Genomic DNA, 20269 nt, shown 5'->3' on the forward strand with positions numbered 1-20269 from the left:
CCCTGGGATCAAAATCTGCCCTCAGAGTTCTCCTGTAATGTTTTGGGTCTATTTCCTCTAAAACACCCTACAATTATATATTTTTCAATAGCATTACGTTTAGGGGTGTTAATCATTCAAAGTTTAAATGGTTAAACGTTAGCAAAGTGTCAAATGTTTTTAATTTTGCTTAATTGTTTAAACTTTGTCAAATGTTTTAGTTATTAGAACGTCTGTTAAAAAAAAAAAAAAAAAACTAACGTTTGTTTATTTTGAAAAATAAAACATCAATGCATGGATAATCATTGATAAGCTGAGGTAAAGCACTGAAAAATCAGAAGACATTTTTACAGACATATAGGCTGTGCGATCATTTACAGAAAGCTATTTATTTAAAAAGATATAGCACTCTCAATGTTTTTACTTGAATGTTTAAACTATATATTTGTAAAAGTCTAAAATAAATGAAATGGAATCAAGCACCCCTAATAACGCTACACATGTACAATAATATCCCTCTATTTAGACACTGGACATTTCTAATGTTATATACAGTACTTTAGCTCTTCTCCCCCTTGGTATAATGGAGTAGGAGTGCCAGTGTGAAAGGGGCTTATATCTGTATCTTAAGATCACCAGTAGTGAGTCCTATCCTGAGCTGGTGTGAGTGGTACAGGAAAAACAAATAGCTAGTAATGTAACCCACATGCTCCCTCCCTCCCTCTCTGCCACACTATCACGCAATCTAGAATGACAATGTCACAGCTACTGGGAGTCACTCACCTGCTAGACTGCATTCTGAATGTGACTGACCGTCTTCCTTTCCACCTCCTTGCATGCTGTTGAGACAGCCTTCCTCTCCAGCGCCTTGCTCTCTCACGCAGATTCTCTCCAGCTCAGGGATGTTTGGTTTGAAGTCCTCGGATTCTTCCTTCCCTGGTTCCATGTGGTCAAACTCTACTTCAGGGGGCTCCTGTTTAATATGGTTAATTTCCAGCACCTCTTCTTGTTTCACAGGAAGGGGTTCTTCTGTCTGAGAGATCTCCAATTCACTGTGCTCAGCTTTAATCTCAGAGACCTCTGACTGACTGCTGTCACACTGCATCTCACAGAGCTCCTGTTTAATGGGGAGGGAAGCCAGCCCAGCGACCTCCGCTCTAAAGGGGACAAGTTCAGGTTCAAAGAACTCCTCTTTAATCTGGACAGATTCCATCTCCACACTGTCCATGGCAGCACGCGGGATTCTGCTTAGTAGCAGCTGAAAAAGAAATGCATTTATTTAAATATAGTGCTACTAAGGCATTCAAGGGACCGACAAAACCTGGCTTTAATAGCAGGGCTGGCTTTACTATTGAAGGGACACAGAATTTCTTGTAATACGTTTATAATACCAGAGGATTGTATATGTCTAATCTCAAGAATGATGGATGAAAGTTACTATAGTTCTCTTTTCATTTAATAAGTATGTTTGGTGTTTTATAAAACATTCTCTTAAAAGACCGATCAGCAAGGAGTCCTTTTGTCCTCAAACCTTGGTTGTTAGGAGCTTATTGTTCCTTTTAGGAGGCTGTGTGGTCCAGTGGTTAAAGAAAAGGCCTTGTAACCAGGAGGTCCCCGGTTCAAATCCCAGCTCAGCCACTGACTCATTGTGTGACCCTGAGCAAGTCACTTCACCTCCTTGTGCTCCGTCTTTCAGGTGAGACGTTGTTGTAAGTGACTCTGCAGCTGATGCATAGCTCACACACCGCTTTGTGATGGTGGACCACTATGAAAGGCGCTATATAAAACTAAAGATTATTACTATTATTATTATTATTATTATTATTATTATTATTATTAAAATCTGTTTCTTGAAGGATCCCAGGGTGTCACTAAAACAACGTTACTGGGGAGTTGGCTCCAGACTCTCACAATTCTCTGTGTAAAAAAGTGCCTCCTATTTTCTCTTCCAAATAGTCCTTTATCTAATCTCCACACACATACATAATGTAATGAGATGTAAGAGAGTAATAAGAATTAAAAAATAAATAAATCCCTAGAGAATTGTGTTTATTTATTACCTTAAAATAAGTACTACATACATAAACAGTGTGTTGTCGTGGCAATTGGTGATGAAAGAAATAATAAAGTAAAATAAAACAAAATAAAATCAATAAATAATAAGGTCATCGCCTTACAGTGATGGCTTTGAAGTCATAATGCATGGCAAGTGTTATTAGGGAATGCTGTGTCGCGTTTTCAAGCGCGTCACTGAGCTGCGCTGCGAGGTTTGGAGACGCGCTTCTCTACAAGCTGCGTGTGACGTCAGAAAGACAGCAGCCACGAGCAGCCGGCGCGCGCTCCGGGTAACAGAACGAAACCCGTATTTACCCGCGAGACGCTTTCAGAACAATGAGAATCTGTCTGGAAACCCGCGAAGCTGTCAGCCCTGAAACACACAGACTGTGAATGAGAGGATGAGAAGAAAAACAAACGCGCTGACACAGACACGCCGCTTCACAAATACAACACACACACACACACAAAAACAACGCGCTCCTACCACACCACAACCCGGACCTTTCAAAATAATACAATATAACAGCGCTCTGTAGTTTATAAACACATTGTAGAGCTCCATGCAGACTCTCTCACCTCCTCTCTGCTCTCCCTCAGTGTCTGAACGGATAAAACAACGCGCTCCTACCACACTACAACCCGGACCTTTCAAAATAATACAATATAACAGCGCTCTGTAGTTTATAAACACATTGTAGAGCTCCATGCAGACTCTCTCACCTCCTCTCTGCTCTCCCTCAGTGTCTGAACGGATAAAACAACGCGCTCCTACCACACTACAACCCGGACCTTTCAAAATAATACAATATAACAGCGCTCTGTAGTTTATAAACACATTGTAGAGCTCCATGCAGACTCTCTCACCTCCTCTCTGCTCTCCCTCAGTGTCTGAACGGATAAAACAACGCGCTCCTACCACACTACAACCCGGACCTTTCAAAATAATACAATATAACAGCGCTCTGTAGTTTATAAACACATTGTAGAGCTCCATGCAGACTCTCTCACCTCCTCTCTGCTCTCCCTCAGTGTCTGAACGGATAAAACAACGCGCTCCTACCACACTACAACCCGGACCTTTCAAAATAATACAATATAACAGCGCTCTGTAGTTTATAAACACATTGTAGAGCTCCATGCAGACTCTCTCACCTCCTCTCTGCTCTCCCTCAGTGTCTGAACGGATAAAACAACGCGCTCCTACCACACTACAACCCGGACCTTTCAAAATAATACAATATAACAGCGCTCTGTAGTTTATAAACACATTGTAGAGCTCCATGCAGACTCTCTCACCTCCTCTCTGCTCTCCCTCAGTGTCTGAACGGATAAAACAACGCGCTCCTACCACACTACAACCCGGACCTTTCAAAATAATACAATATAACAGCGCTCTGTAGTTTATAAACACATTGTAGAGCTCCATGCAGACTCTCTCACCTCCACTCTGCTCTCCCTCAGTGTCTGAACGGATAAAACAACGCGCTCCTACCACACTACAACCCGGACCTTTCAAAATAATACAATATAACAGCGCTCTGTAGTTTATAAACACATTGTAGAGCTCCATGCAGACTCTCTCACCTCCTCTCTGCTCTCCCTCAGTGTCTGAACGGATAAAACAACGCGCTCCTACCACACTACAACCCGGACCTTTCAAAATAATACAATATAACAGCGCTCTGTAGTTTATAAACACATTGTAGAGCTCCATGCAGACTCTCTCACCTCCTCTCTGCTCTCCCTCAGTGTCTGAACGGATAAAACAACGCGCTCCTACCACACTACAACCCGGACCTTTCAAAATAATACAATATAACAGCGCTCTGTAGTTTATAAACACATTGTAGAGCTCCATGCAGACTCTCTCACCTCCTCTCTGCTCTCCCTCAGTGTCTGAACGGGTAAAACAACGCGCTCCTACCACACTACAACCCGGACCTTTCAAAATAATACAATATAACAGCGCTCTGTAGTTTATAAACACATTGTAGAGCTCCATGCAGACTCTCTCACCTCCTCTCTGCTCTCCCTCAGTGTCTGAACGGATAAAACAACGCGCTCCTACCACACTACAACCCGGACCTTTCAAAATAATACAATATAACAGCGCTCTGTAGTTTATAAACACATTGTAGAGCTCCATGCAGACTCTCTCACCTCCTCTCTGCTCTCCCTCAGTGTCTGAACGGATAAAACAACGCGCTCCTACCACACTACAACCCGGACCTTTCAAAATAATACAATATAACAGCGCTCTGTAGTTTATAAACACATTGTAGAGCTCCATGCAGACTCTCTCACCTCCTCTCTGCTCTCCCTCAGTGTCTGAACGGATAAAACAACGCGCTCCTACCACACTACAACCCGGACCTTTCAAAATAATACAATATAACAGCGCTCTGTAGTTTATAAACACATTGTAGAGCTCCATGCAGACTCTCTCACCTCCTCTCTGCTCTCCCTCAGTGTCTGAACGGATAAAACAACGCGCTCCTACCACACTACAACCCGGACCTTTCAAAATAATACAATATAACAGCGCTCTGTAGTTTATAAACACATTGTAGAGCTCCATGCAGACTCTCTCACCTCCTCTCTGCTCTCCCTCAGTGTCTGAACGGGTCTGTCTCCCACAGGACGAGGAATATACCAATCACAAAATACAAACCGATCAGCGCGGTTTAACAATTCATCTAATATGAACCGCAAAGGGAATCGTGATACCGGGGATCTTTTAATTAAAAATACACAATACTGTCAATTGTATCACCGTAAACGAGCTGTTTGTAGCTCTAGTTTTTCCAGTGAATACAATTTTAATTCAAGTAACCCCCTCCTCAATGCCGGAGTTGGTACAATCTTTTATGAATCGGGACGCTGTGACTGGAGGCAGCAGCGCCGATGCAGAGAGTTTTTCGCGGATATGTAATCTGTGTTTTGTACAGATATTGTTATTTCCCGTCCTCTTCTTCAGGACAAGATGTTTAAACACTGACGGTATATCCCTGATAATGTTTTAGACGTATATTAGGTTAATTCAAGTTGAGCGTCGTTGTCACAAACAGATCCACAATGGCGCAGGCATGCTCGCAGTTTCATAGCTTTCTCTTCGCTAGTCTTGCAGGTTCAGGGCGTGTGAACTTGTTTTTGGTAAATACAGCACAGGGTCGCAGAAAGGTCATTCTTTACGAGTAAACTTCCAGGCAGTAACCTCTGCTATTTCTACCCCATGCTTTTATTTCGTTTCTCTTAAACTGTATTCTTGTCTCCTATTCTTTATCCAGGACAGTATTCCTCCCTGCTGTCCAGCGGCACAGATTTAGAATCTTCCTCAGACTGCGCTGCGAACTAAACCAGGCAACAGAGCCGCGTCCACAGCAGCAGAAGAGTCACCAGCAATGAGACACGCCAAGGAGTGCGCTGCTCTGTGAGACTCGAGGGGACGCGTTATCAAAGCGCTTCCTCCAGCCTTTAATTAACTGCTATTGATTTAAAAAAGAACAAAACATCATGTTAATGTTACAACATGAAAAACTAAACACACTGAGAGTGCTGAAGAGGGCTTGAAATACAGTGTGTTACTCAGCTGTGTGGTTCTAGTTTTGTAAAATGAACAGGTGGTTTACCTCTTTAAAATAAATAGGAGATAATTAAAGACTGGTGTAAAAGCTTTGAAAAGATGTCCTGAGGTGTCTTATTGTGATTAAAAAGCGTCCCATTCCACAAGAAAAACCTGAGAGGCGTTAGAAAACTAAAGCTCTTTGAATGAAATGCTTTTTATTATATGAATAACTACCCAGTGGAGTGACAGAGCAGGATAATAAACTAAATGTATTGAATGAATAATGAAATCAGATCATATACGTCAGAGAGTGAGAGGTTTGTATTAAACAGTCCAGTTACAGTATTTTTAAATGTTTTAGTAGTTTAACTGCTTATGACTGCGAGGATTGGAAACAAAGGTAAATATTCTCATACAATACTCTGCATTTATATTACTGCTCCCAACAGTACTTTCTGTAAAGCTGTATTTGGGTCTGTAGTTGTTGTCCCCGGTCTGTACCAAGTGTATTCATTCAGGAGAAGCAGCACAAGTGAAGGTGAATAAGCAGCCTACAGAATGTGTGCATTGCAGAAAGCGTTTATTATTAAAACATGACGAGACATCTCTCAGGTTTTATTAATAACACCGATATTCTATTTGAGTGACAAGTTACAAGTTAAATTGCAACAAAACCGTCAAAATGTAAGTGATTCAATGTATCCAGTAGGTGGCACCAAAACACTGTTCATCTTTTACACTGTACAGTTTAGACTGCATTGGTTGATAATGTTCATTCCTCCTTGAATGAGTTCAGTAAAAAGGGGCGGGCCTAGATATTTCAAACAGCATTACTGATATTTTTGTGATACAATACACACATAAAAACAATGTGATCCACAATATAAAGCATTCTTTAATTCTTAGTTTAAACTGCTGCATAATAAAGTGAATGTACACAAACATTTGTGTTTAGTGTTTAAGTCTTCTAATAATTAGATTATTATGTTTAACCCTCCATCCCTCCACCCCAACCTTAAAATAACTCTCCTAACCCCTCCCCTCCCCTCCACCCCAACCTTAAATACACTTTTTCAAACATCAAAATTCCATACTTTTTTCTAGACTGTCATTTGTTTTTCCCAGACTTGTGTTTTAGTTTCTACTAGTTTTTCAATAGTTATCCACATAGGCGGGCAGCCGCAGAGCATTCTATCTTTATGATTCAGAGCAGAAGTTGCTCCTGGTTTTCTAAAAGTATTTGTCAGAATCTGGAGGTGCATATCTAGCAAGAGACAATGCAGGTATGCAAAAGAGAAGCAAGATACAATCTAAGAAATGCCCAATATTTGAGAACTACGTTGCATTATTTACAAAAATAATACAAAAAGTTGTATACTGCAAGTATACTTATGTCAAAATAGGATAGTATTATGTGACCAATAGGATACTAAAACCAGACAATTTTGGCACAAGTATACATGCAGTATATTACTTTTTTGTAAGGGATGAGATTGGATTCTGAGCCAAACTTCTTTATGCCATCTGTTAAATGTTGAACACTCTGGGAGGTGAAAAATAACAAAAATGAAATAACAAATGTGCAAGTGTGGTATATTAAACATACAAGTCAAACACTGAATACAGCACACCCTCGCTAGAACAACCCTGTTTGGATCCAAAGCCTTTTGTTCGCTATAGTAAAATGACAACCCAAAACAAACAATATAAACTGTTTTGTTTCAATTGCAAAAGTTAATTTAATTTTATTTAAAGAAAAAAAAAAATCAATGTTGCTTTGCCGTGCCGGTTGCATAGAGCTGTACGAGCCAACATCAGCAGCAGTTTGATTTTAAAATCAGTATTTAATCGTATAATGAAGGCCATATAGCGAGGATGTAAATAGTTCACTCAGCTAACGGTTTGGACCCGAGACAGTTGCTGCACTCGGTACTGTAAGTTACAAGCAAGCACCATACATTTAAAATAAAATTACCGGTACGTTTTATTAATCAAATTAAAGCAATGAAAAAAGCGATATTAACATGCTACATTTGTACAAACCAAGGGGCTGCAGAAAGAGTTTATTTTTTTTTAAATCCGAGTCGGTGATAATAAAGGCCTGTTCACACTGGAGCTTTTTTTCGTACTCAGTACGGTTCAGTTCATTTGGAGAGCAGTGTGAACATCAAAGTTCGATTGGCAAACAAACCGAACTGAACTGAACTGAGACCACTAGAAGAGATTGTCTCAGACTGTTTGGCAAAAGAACTGAGTTCGGTTCGCTAAAAAAACATGAATGTGAACACTGGACGGTCTCGGTTCTTTTGCAAACAGGAAACAAACCCGGTAGATTTGGCTGTACAGTAGCGTAGTTACTGCATACACAAACAGGTGGTAAAAATGTCCAGATGAGTGATATGGACAACGGGGGAAACAACGACATTGTTAGAAATTTGATCAGAAAAAAATTTAAAAATCAGACTGACAAAACCCAATGTATTTGCTGTAATATCAACATACCTGGGAATTTATTAATTACCGTGGCTCCGGTCGGCTGATGCGATTGCTATAACCTCTTTTTCTTTTTTTAAAAAAAGCTGTTTTCTTTATTTTTGTAGAATTGTTCAAGTTCATGTTGAATGATGTCAACTGCCTCCAATCGCTTTCATGATTCATCACTGACATTGGAAAAAAAAATCACATTTGCAGAAAATACAGCGGTATGTGGATTACTGTATACGATGTTGTGCGAGGGAGTGTGCAAGCACCAACTTTATTATACAATATAGCACAGTATGCAAGTTAAACATTCCGTTTTTGGCTCGTTGTCCAGTTTTTAACAAACGTCTGTTTGTTAAAGTTATGCTTGGTGCGTACGTAAATATGTTTGCCAGTGCTGCAAAAAAAAAAGTATTATATTAAAAAAGGACCAGATTTTATTTCTAAATTATTATACGTTCCTGATTTTGGTTTAGTAAACTTAAAGAAAGAAAACAATGCTCTACAGTAGGATGTCCGTCTCAGAGTTTGCCAGATAGTTCCCAGGTATGAATTACGTGTTCGCTGTTGTTTTGCATAAATGAAATAAAACACAATTTATTTATTCATCGCTGTACACACTCTATGCTAATGTTTTACACGAGGAGCTATATCCCTAAACAATATCTGTTGTCATTATTACAATACCGTAGTTCTTTTTTTTAATATACGAGGATTTTATATAAATGAAAAAAAAAGCAAAACATTAAACAATATATACAGTAGCTACTGTACTGCTATTGTATTTGAATATTTACATAGTGTGAAGAAGTAATGCCAGAAAATGTAAACATCCGATGGTCTTTTATTAATAAAAAACAAGTTCACTTGATTATTATTATGTATTTCTTAGCAGACACTCTTATCCAGGGCGACTTACAATTGTTACAAGATATCACATTATTTTTACATACAATTATTATTATTATTTTTACATACAATTACCCATTTATACAGTTGGGTTTTTACTGGAGCAATCTAGGTAAAGTACCTTGCTCAAGGGTACAGCAGCAGTGTCCCCCCCACCTGGGATTGAACCCACAACCCTCCTGTCAAGAGTCCAGAGCCCTAACCACTTCTCCACACTGCTGCCCTGACTATTTCAATATGAACACAAGTGAACTGAGTCCTGGGAAAACACGGAAGTGAACCACGAAAACGAGCCCCAGTTAATTTCCAAACGAACTCAGTACGTTTGTATACAAGGCAAGTGTGAACAGCTAGCACATTGATACACTGCTTCAAAGCAAACGAACCGGACTGAGGATGTTTGAAATGAACCCAGTTTGAATACACCCTAACTATCGTATTACATTTTTTTTTTCCTGGGTTGGGAAATAACATTAACGATTTAATAAAGGTAACAACAAGATAACACAATGTGAATCTCGGTGAGCAGAGTACAGTAGCTTGTAATTCCAGTCTGTAACTTTGTTTAAAAAATCATAGCCTTGGCTGTCGTAGACTCCATTTTACCCTTCGTTTCACTGGAGCAGACAGTCATGTGACATATACCAGTGCGCTGACTGGATAGGATTGCTTTTGAGTTGTCAGGGCGTTGTCAGGGGTGTTACACGGGGCAATCCTCGCGGGATTTGGTCACAAGCAACATAGCTGCTACTAGTAAATTGTCTAGACAGTTACTGCTAGAGCTGCTGACCCGCTTTAGAGATCAATTATTAGTAATAATAAAAGTAATCGCAGAATCATTTTAATTTTCCCGTGATGCTAGTAAAATTCCAGACTTTTTCAAGACTTTCATAACGGAGACGTGGTTTTTCAAGCATTTTCAAGCCCTGGAAATCAGTTTGGCATTTTTCCATACTTTTTCCAGACTCCAGACTAGCGTACGAACCCTGATTAATAGTCATAGCTCAGCTACATTTTCATTGGGAATTTGTCACCAAGTGCAAGATACTGCAAAAGAGCAAGAAAGAGCCAGGGATGAAACCGCTATGACTTTCTGTACCCAAGATCCGTACACATGCCTGCTGCACTGCTATTACTCAGGGCACTTTACAAAGGCAGCACAAACACAAGCATGGACAATGCACACTGCAAAGCGACACGTCACGCAATATTCACTCATTCATGTCATAATACAGTCATGCAACACTATCAGTTTTCATTCGTTTTTGAATCGTGATGTCTTTACAAGACACATCCTCCAGGCGGTTGCCCAGTAAGGACGCTGCAGTCTCGTCTCTGGGATGCTACATCAGGGGTCTGGATACTCATTCCCGTCAATTTATTTATTTTCAAGTTAATGAAGTTCAAATGTTAAATCCTGAAACTCATTTCCACACTGAGTTATTGATTTCTCCTGACTCGTCCATCAGATGAGGTGTGGAATAGTTTCCTTTCTGCATATTCCCACTCCCAGGCACTGACTGCATTGACAGCCTGAGTTAAACTAACAGCAGAGAAGCCTCTTGTGACATGTCCGCGTCTCTGCCCACTTTGACAGAGAGCAAGAGAGTGGATTTGCATTTTTACAATTTAAAATGCATGCTCTTAAGAGTGATACACAAAACATACATGCTGAATAAATGGACCACAAAGAGTTAAGAGTGATACACAAATCAGTATTTAAGGTTCCTCTCCTCTGTGAATTCACTGGTGTTTTGGAAGGGCTTGTTTAAGAGACACAGTTTCTCTCCTGTGTGAGTTCGCTGGTGTGAAACAAGGCTGTCTGACCAACTGAAACTCTTCCCACAGTCAGAGCAGTGATACGGTTTCTCTCCTGTGTGAGTTCGCTGGTGTGCAACAAGGCTGCATAACTGTCTGAAACTCTTCCCACAGTCAGAGCAGCGATAAGGTTTCTCTCCTGTGTGAGTTCGCTGGTGTGAAACAAGGCTGCCTGACCGACTGAAATTCTTCCCACAGTCAGAGCAGTGATACGGTTTCTCTCCTGTGTGAGTTCGCTGGTGAAAAACAAGGCTGTTTGACCGACTGAAACTCTTCCCACAGTCCGAGCAGTGATACGGTTTCTCTCCTGTGTGAGTTCGCTGGTGTAAAACAAGGCTGTTTGACCGACTGAAACTCTTCCCACAGTCCGAGCAGTGATACGGTTTCTCTCCTGTGTGAGTTCGCTGGTGAAAAACAAGGCTGTTTGACTGACTGAAATTCTTCCCACAGTCAGAGCAGTGATATGGTTTCTCTCCTGTGTGAATTCGCTGGTGTGCAACAAGGATGTTTGACTGACTGAAACTCTTCCCACAGTCAGTGCAGCAATACGGTTTCTCGCCTGTGTGAGTTCGCTGGGTGAAACCTTTCCCACAGTCAGGATATTCTCCACCGCCTGCCCTCGCTTTAGCTGCTGGACTGGAACCTGGAAAACATGAACAGGAAAGAAAGTAAGAGGGGCTGCTTGTAGGCTTAAGGTTGGTTCATAATTCAGACTCCGACATAATTTGTGGTCGGAGTTGAGGGTCTCTGATCCTGTGTGACAGGTCACACAGACTCTTGCGACATGCATCTTTTTTGGAAAGTCATACAGCCTTTTCTCATGCGTCTGTGACCTGAAATCACATGGGGTCTGCGCTGGATGTATCACATTCATCTGCAGTGATGTATGAACCAACTCTCAGGGCATGTGCAGGGCCGGATTAACACATAGACAAACTAGATATACAGATAAAACTTGACTTCACTGATGTTCAAACCAAGGCATGCATCTCAAAATCAAATTGTCCTGACGGGTGTTATGCAGATTTCTGTAACCCATAGAACTGTGTATCCCCTGTGCAGAGGCAGTTTCTCAAAGATCGCTGGACGTGCACGCGTGATATTTCTGTGCCCGAGCCCCACTGTGTTGTCAAGCACTGCCATGGAGTTCAACAACGGTGGAGGAGTGGATTAAAGCATATGAATTTCAGCTGTGGGGGCTTGCACTGGGTTACACCAGCTTAAAGTTAAAAACTTAGATTAAGTAGCGGGGTTCCAAAAAATATAGCGTTCCACATCCCCATGTGTTGCTACAACTGTTTAAATAACGTACCTGTCATTTATTTTCAATGCTAACATCATGACAACTTTTTACACATAACTTTAAAGTATGTTTCAAAGCTCTTTTCAAAATGCCCACCCTAGTGCACTGATAGCGTCAGGATTATTGCCAACATTGTCAGGTAACACAGCAACAGCGATCCATGGTGTGGTATGGAACAGAAAAACCAGAGCCCTTAAGGTTTTTTGTTAGGGGTGGAATTTTGAATAATAAGATATTCGAATATACCAAGAATAAAAGTTTTTAATCCTCAACCTCTAATTACTCATAACAGTGACAGGTCTTTAGAAAGTATTAGCAGCAACCACACATAGGGACGCTGTGGCAAAGTGGGTAAGTGAGTGCAGGTGAAGGTAATGCAGCAGTGCAGAAGAAAACAGACACACAATTATATCGAGGTGCAAGGGTGTGTGTTGGTTTCACAATGTCCAGAGGCTGACGGCAATCAGCTGTAAATAATACTGTTGTAAAGCGATACAGTGGTGAGTATCACTTCGATTAGAATCCCCGGGTTTGACCCGTAACAAAAAGTCCCGTTCTTTTAACACCCACACGTAACACAAAACACAGACACAGTTCTTTAGTGAGTGATTTTAGTGCTCGTGGTGTGTAATACAATTTGTTGTGGTGAGGGAAGTGCTGGTGTCCGGGTTTGATGCTGGCCTGTGGCTACAGCTCCGGATAGTGTTAGTAGTCTTAGAAACAAACAAACAGTTTACTAGACAAACGAACAAACACAACACTCACGTTTTTTGTTAGGGGTGGGAATTTCGAATAATAAGATATTTGCAGGTGATCTGATTCAAACATTCAAAATCCTAAAAGGTATAGACAATGTCGACCCAGGGGACTTTTTTCACCTGAAAAAAGAAACAAGGACTAGGGGTCACAAACGGAGATTAGATAAAGGGACATTCAGAACGAAAATAGGAGGCACTTTTTTACACAGAGAATTGTGAGGGTCTGGAACCAACTCCCAAGTAATGTTGTTGAAGCTGACACCCTGGGATCCTTCAAGAAGCAGTCTACACCCTCTTGAACTTTTTTCACATTTTGTTGTGTCAGTGCCTCAGAGTTTCATGCATTTAAATGAGGATTTTTTCCACTTATCTACACACCATACTCCACACTGTTAAGGGGAAAAAAAGTTTTTTTATTGAGAAAAAGATGATATATTACAAATACAAAACTGGAAGATCATAATTGGATAAGTCACCACCCCCCTGAGTTAATACTTGGTGGAAGCACCTTTGGCAGCAATTACAGCTGTGAGTCTGTTGGGATAGGTCTCTACCAACTTTGCACACCTAGATTAGGCAATATTTGACCATTCTTCTTTACAAAACTGTTAAAGCTCTGTCAAGTTCCTTGGGGAACGTTGATGGAAATTTTCGATTGGATTTAGGTCGGGGCTCTGACGAGGCCACTTGATGACATTTACCTTTTTGTTCCTTAGCCACTCCAGTGTAGATTTGGCTGTGTGCTTTGGGTCGTTGTCATGCTGAAAGGTGAACTTCCGTCTCAGTTTCAGGTTTCTTGTAGAGCGCAGCAAGTTTTCCTCAAGGACTGTACTTTGCTCCATTCATTTTCCCTTCTATCCTGACAAGTGCCCCAGTCCCTGCCGATGAGAAACATCCCCATAACATGATGCTGCCACCACCATGCTTCACAGTAGGGATGGTGTTCTTCGGGTGATGCGCTGTGTTGGGTTTGTGCCAAACATAACGCTTTGAATTTAGGCCAAAAAGATCCATTTTAGTTTTGTCAGACCAAAAAACTTTTTGCCACATGGCTACAGAATCTCCTGCGTGTTTTTTTGCATACTTCAAACAGGATTCAAGGTGGGCTTTCTTGAGTAACGGCTTCCTTCTTGCCACCTTACCATACAGGCCAGATTTGTGGAGTGCTTGGGATATTGTTGTCACATGCACACTTTGACCAGTCTTGGCCATAAAAGCCTGTAGCTCTTGCAAAGTTGTCATTGGCCTCTTGGTAGCCTCTCTGATCAGTCTCCTTGCTCAGTCATCCAGTTTGAGGGACGGCCTGATCTAGGCAGGGTCTTGGTGGTGCCATACACCTTCCACTTCTTAATAATCATCCTGACCGTGCTCCAAGGGATATTCAAGGCCTTTGGTATTTTTTTTATACCCATCCCCTGATCTGTGCCTTTCAACAACTTTGTCCCAGAGTTCTTTTGAAAGCGCCTTGGTGCTCATGGTCTTTGCTTTGAAATGCACTACCCAGCAGAGGGAACCTACAGAAACTGCTGAATTTATCCTGAAATCACTACAATTTAACACAGGTGGAGGCCACTTAACTTGGTGTGTGATTTTGAAGGCTATTGGTTACACCTGAGCTAATTTAGGATTGCTATTACAAGCGGGGTGGACACTTATCCAAACAAGCTATTTCAGTTTTTATTTTTAATTAATTTTCTACAAATTTCCAGAATATTTCTTTCACTTGGAAGTTGTGGGGTAGGACGGCACTGTAATATATATATATATATATATATATATATATATATATATATATATATGCACTGCTTGCTTGTTGTTTCAGTTGAGATGCCTCACATCCCCACTGCGCACAGTAAAAGATGCACTGCTTGCTTGTTTCAGTCGAGACGCCTCACATCCCCACTGCGCACAGTAAAAGATGCACTGCTTGCTTGTTTCAGTCGAGACGCCTCACACCCCCACTGCACACAGTAAAAGATGCATTGCTTGCTTGTTTCAGTCGAGACGCCTCACATCCCCACTGCACACAGTAAAAGATGCACTGCTTGCTTGTTTCAGTCGAGACGCCTCACATCCCCACTGCACACAGTAAAAGATGCACTGCTTGCTTGTTTCAGTCGAGACGCCTCACATCCCCACTGCACACAGTAAAAGATGCACTGCTTGCTTGTTTCAGTCGAGACGCCTCACATCCCCACTGCACACAGTAAAAGATGCACTGCTTGCTTGTTTCAGTCGAGACGCCTCACATCCCCACTGCACACAGTAAAAGATGCACTGCTTGCTTGCTTCAGTCGAGACGCCTCACATCCCCACTGCACACAGTAAAAGATGCACTGCTTGCTTGTTTCAGTCGAGACGCCTCACATCCCCACTGCACACAGTAAAAGATGCACTGCTTGCTTGTTTCAATCGAGACGCCTCACATCCCCACTGCGCACAGTAAAAGATGCACTGCTTGCTTGTTTCAGTCGAGACGCCTCACATCCCCACTGCACACAGTAAAAGATGCACTGCTTGCTTGCTTCAGTCGAGACGCCTCACATCCCCACTGCACACAGTAAAAGATGCACTGCTTGCTTGTTTCAGTCGAGGCGCCTCACATCCCCACTGCACACAGTAAAAGATGCACTGCTTGCTTGTTTCAGTCGAGACGCCTCACATCCCCACTGCACACAGTAAAAGATGCAATGCTTGCTTGTTTCAGTCGAGACGCCTCACATCCCCACTGCGCACAGTAAAAGATGCACTGCTTGCTTGTTTCAGTCGAGGCGCCTCACATCCCCACTGCACACAGTAAAAGATGCACTGCTTGCTTGTTTTTTGCCACATTCTGTGTTTTCTTCCAAAGTAGCAGATGGGTGCTGGCATTTTAGATGATTGAGAATGTACTTGTTGATTTACAATATGAAATGCTTGTGCTGCAGAGATTACATTGGATGGTGGTCTCGTTTAACTTTTTTCAAAATACTCACTGCTCATGTACTCCCTTAGCCAATAGCAGAGCTAGGTAAGGAAGAGCCCCGCCTCCTGTCAGTTATCAGTGAGGTGACAATTGTAGTGGCTGATCACTTTTAACTTGCTCCTCTGTCAAAATACCATGCCAAGCTTTTTCGGGTGTAGTTAGCTAATTTTTCCATTTGTTTTAGAAATTAACGAGTACTCGAAACTTGTATTACTAGTATTACTAGTATTCGAGTAGTAATTTCATTTCGAATACTCGATTATTCAGACTCACCCCTGTTTTATGGATCTCTCTTCCTGCAGTGATTTAGAGCACAGATCTCAAACCGCAGTGCACTAGAGCAGCCATTTCTAAAAGAGCTTTGCAACAGATTAAAGTCATGTGTTAAAAGTTGTCAGGATGTGAACAATGAAAAGAAATGACAGGTACGTTATTTAAACAGTTGTAGCAACACGTGGGGACGTGGAACGCTATATTTTTCAGAACCCCGCTACATACTCTTTATAGTCTTTACTTTATGTGTAAAAGCAAAGTCAGTAAAGACTGACGCTGGTGAAACCGAGCCCTGGGATCAAAATCTGCCCTCAGAGTTCTCCTGTAATGTTTCAGGTCTATTTCCTCTAAAACACCCTACAATTATATATTTTTCAATAGCATTATGTTTAGGGGTGTTAATCATTTAAAATTTAAATGGTTAAACGTTAGCAAAGTGTCAAATGTTTTTAATTTTGCTGAATTGTTTAAACTTTGTCAAATGTGCAGGTCAAATATTAAGAACAGGAGGGTGTCTGCAAATAACGGCTACTCAGTTTTCTTTCGTTGTCCATTTCCTACCTTTGTCACGTGACATCATTGTCACTGGATATTCACCTCGCAATTTCCAGCATGCTTTTGCTCTCATGACTATCAATGTTATCTTCAGGATCTTCTAAATAACCGAAGCGCTGTCTGGGCACATTGTGATATAAAGGGAGACTGTGCTCTGCAGAGCTTAGTTACAGCAGCAGTACAGGAACAATGTTAAAATACATGAAAATATAACTACTGGTGCTGGATCTAGTGAGGAGGAGGTGGAGCCCAGGCAAACAACAATGCAAGTGCATGACTGGTAGTGCAGGAAACGTGATAAAACTCAGGCTGAAAACACAATACCATGGTTGATTACTGAGACGATCGCAACTGATTCAATAAGGTCATGTGTTTTGTTGATCCAGATTTTTAGTCCTGCTGGTTTGCATTAAATCCTTGAGTGTGAGTGTGTGCTGGTACGGCAGATCAGCGCGTTGCTAGGATACACACTTCAAGCCTTTACATTCGTCTTGGAGAAGACAAATCACAAGCAGGACTATTGGATGCACGGTTTCTTCATTTGAAAATTAAGAAAAACACTTTTTTTTTATCTATTAAATCTACCAATTACCTTTTGTTTCAAAGCATATTGTGTTTGGATTATATGGCAATACTATAGAAAAATAAGATCAATTTAGTACAATTGTTACATTAGTCACGGTTTGTGAGATTAATTCAAACGCTTTGCTTTTGGACATAAAATGTGAACAGTACTGAAAAACCATAGTTCAGAAATTACTTCTGTTAAATACAGTATTTTAAATTATTATTACAATGTTAATCTGATGCAGACGCACGCATATTCTTTTCAGTTGTTAAATGTAAGTCCTTTGTATTTTTTGTTTTTTATATAATTGAAGTGTTCTCATTTGAATGCAAGTCGTGCCTTTTTGTTTAACTATTATGCACACACTGTTTTAGTTATTAGAGCGTCTGTTAAAAAAAAACAAAACATTTTTTTATTTTAAAAAATAAAACATCAGTGCATTGATAAGCTGAGGTAAAGCACTGAAAAATCAGAAGACATTTTTACAGACATATAGGATATGCGATAATTTATAGAAAGCTATTTATTTAAAAAGATATAGCACTCTCAATGTTTTTACTTGAACGTTTAAACTATATATTTGTAGAAGTCTAAAAGTCTAAAGTCTAAAATAAATGAAACGGAATCAAGCACCCCTAATAAAGCTACACATGTACAATAATATCCCTCTATTTAGACACTGAACATTTCTAATGTCATATACAGTACTTTAGCTCTTCTCCCCCTTGGTATAATGGAGTAGGAGTGCCAGTGTGAAAGGGGCTTATATCTGTATCTTAAGATCACCAGTAGTGAGTCCTATCCTGAACTGGTGTGAGTGGTACAGGAAAAACAAATAGCTAGTAATGTAACCCACATGCTCCCTCCCTCCCTCTCTGTCACACTATCACGCAATCTAGAATGACAATGTCACAGCTACTGGGAGTCACTCACCTGCTAGACTGCATTCTGAATGTGACTGCCCATCTCCCTGTCCACCTCCTTGCATGCTGTTGAGACAGCCTCCCTCTCCAGCGCCTTGCTCTCTCACACAGACTCTCTCCAGCTCAGGGATGTTTGGTTTGAAGTCCTCGGATTCTTCCTTCCCTGGTTCCACGTGGTCAAACTCTACTTCAGGGGGCTCCTGTTTAATATGGTTAATTTCCAGCACCTCCTCTTGTTTCACAGGAAGGGGTTCTTCTGTCTGAGAGATCTCCAATTCATTGTGCTCAGCTTTAATCTCAGAGAACTGTGGCTGACTGCTGTCACATTGCATCTCACAGAGCTCCTGTTTAATGGGGAGGGAAGCCAGCCCAGAGACCTCCGCTCTAAAGGGGACAAGTTCAGGTTCAGAGAACTCCTCTTTAATCTGGACAGATTCCATATCCACACTGTCCATGGCAGCACACGGGATTCTGATTAGTAGCAGCTGAAAAAGAAATGCATTTATTTAAATATAGTGCTACTAAGGCCATTCAAGGGACCGACAAAACATGGCTTTAATAGCAGGGCTGGATTTACTATTGAAGGGACACAGAATTTCTTGTAATACGTTTATAATCCCAGAGGATTGTATCTGTCTAATCTCAAGAATGATGGATGAAAGTTACTATAGTTCTCTTTTCGTTAAATAAGTATGTTTGGTGTTTTATAAAACATTCTCTTAAAGACTGATCAGCAAGGAGTCATTTTGTCCTCAAACCTGGTTGTTAGGAGCTTATTGTTCCTTTTAGGAGGCTGTGTGGTCCAGTGGTTGAAGAAACAGACTTGTAACCAGGAGGTTGCCGGTTCAAATCCCAGCTCAGCCACTGACTCATTGTGTGACCCTGAGCAAGTCACTTCACCTCCTTGTGCTCCGTCTTTCAGGTGAGACGTTGTTGTAAGTGACTCTGCAGCTGATGCATAGCTCACACACCGCTTTGTGATGGTGGACCACTATGAAAGGCGCTATATAAAACTAAAGATTATTACTATTATTATTATTAGAATCTGTTTCTTGAAGGATCCCAGGGTGTCACTTCAACAACGTTACTGGGGAGTTGGCTCCAGACTCTCACAATTCTCTGTGTAAAAAAGTGCCTACTTTTTTCTCTTCCAAATAGCCCTTTATCTAATCTCCACACACATACATAATGTAATGAGATGTAAGAGAGTAATAAGAATTAAAAATAAATAAATCCCTAGAGAATTGTGTTTATTTATTACCTTAAAATAAGTACTACATACATAAACAGTGTGTTGCCATGGCAATTGGTGATCAAAGAAATAATAAAGTAAAATAAAACAAAATAAAATCAATAAATAATAAGGTCATCGCCTTACAGTGATGGCTTTGAAGTCATAATGCATTGCAAGTGTTATTAGGGAATGCTGTGTCGCGTTTTCAAGCGCGTCACTGAGCTGCGCTGCGAGCTTTGGAGACGCGCTTCTCTACAAGCTGCGTGTGACGTCAGAAAGACAGCAGCCACGAGCAGCCGGCGCGCGCTCCGGGTAACAGAACGAAACCCGTATTGACCCGCGAGACGCTTTCAGAACAATGAGAATCTGTCTGGAAACCCGCGAAGCTGTCAGCCCTGAAACACACAGACTGTGAATGAGAGGATGAGAAGAAAAACAAACGCGCTGACACAGACACGCCGCTTCACAAATACAACACACACACACACACAAAAACAACGCGCTCCTACCACACCACAACCCGGACCTTTCAAAATAATACAATATAACAGCGCTCTGTAGTTTATAAACACATTGTAGAGCTCCATGCAGACTCTCTCACCTCCTCTCTGCTCTCCCTCAGTGTCTGAACGGATAAAACAACGCGCTCCTACCACACTACAACCCGGACCTTTCAAAATAATACAATATAACAGCGCTCTGTAGTTTATAAACACATTGTAGAGCTCCATGCAGACTCTCTCACCTCCTCTCTGCTCTCCCTCAGTGTCTGAACGGATAAAACAACGCGCTCCTACCACACTACAACCCGGACCTTTCAAAATAATACAATATAACAGCGCTCTGTAGTTTATAAACACATTGTAGAGCTCCATGCAGA

General features: G+C 41.1%; 1 protein-coding gene across 1 annotated transcript in view; it reads right to left on the minus strand.

Annotated features, from left to right (window-relative positions):
• Nucleotides 1-20068, minus strand: part of LOC131721249 (zinc finger protein 271-like) — a 28183-nt gene extending 8115 nt beyond the window's left edge. The window contains exons 1-5 of the mRNA XM_059014719.1: nt 19991-20068; nt 18166-18640; nt 10772-11453; nt 9704-9736; nt 7815-7836 (exon numbers count right to left, since the gene is read on the minus strand). Coding sequence (XP_058870702.1) covers nt 7815-7836; nt 9704-9736; nt 10772-11453; nt 18166-18610 — 1182 coding nt within the window. The 5' untranslated portion in view covers nt 18611-18640; nt 19991-20068. The remainder of the gene's footprint in view (nt 1-7814; nt 7837-9703; nt 9737-10771; nt 11454-18165; nt 18641-19990) is intronic.
• Between the last annotated feature and the right edge of the window lie 201 nt (nt 20069-20269).

This window comes from Acipenser ruthenus, chromosome 48 (assembly GCF_902713425.1).
Source record: "Acipenser ruthenus chromosome 48, fAciRut3.2 maternal haplotype, whole genome shotgun sequence".
Classification (NCBI taxonomy): domain Eukaryota; kingdom Metazoa; phylum Chordata; class Actinopteri; order Acipenseriformes; family Acipenseridae; genus Acipenser; species Acipenser ruthenus.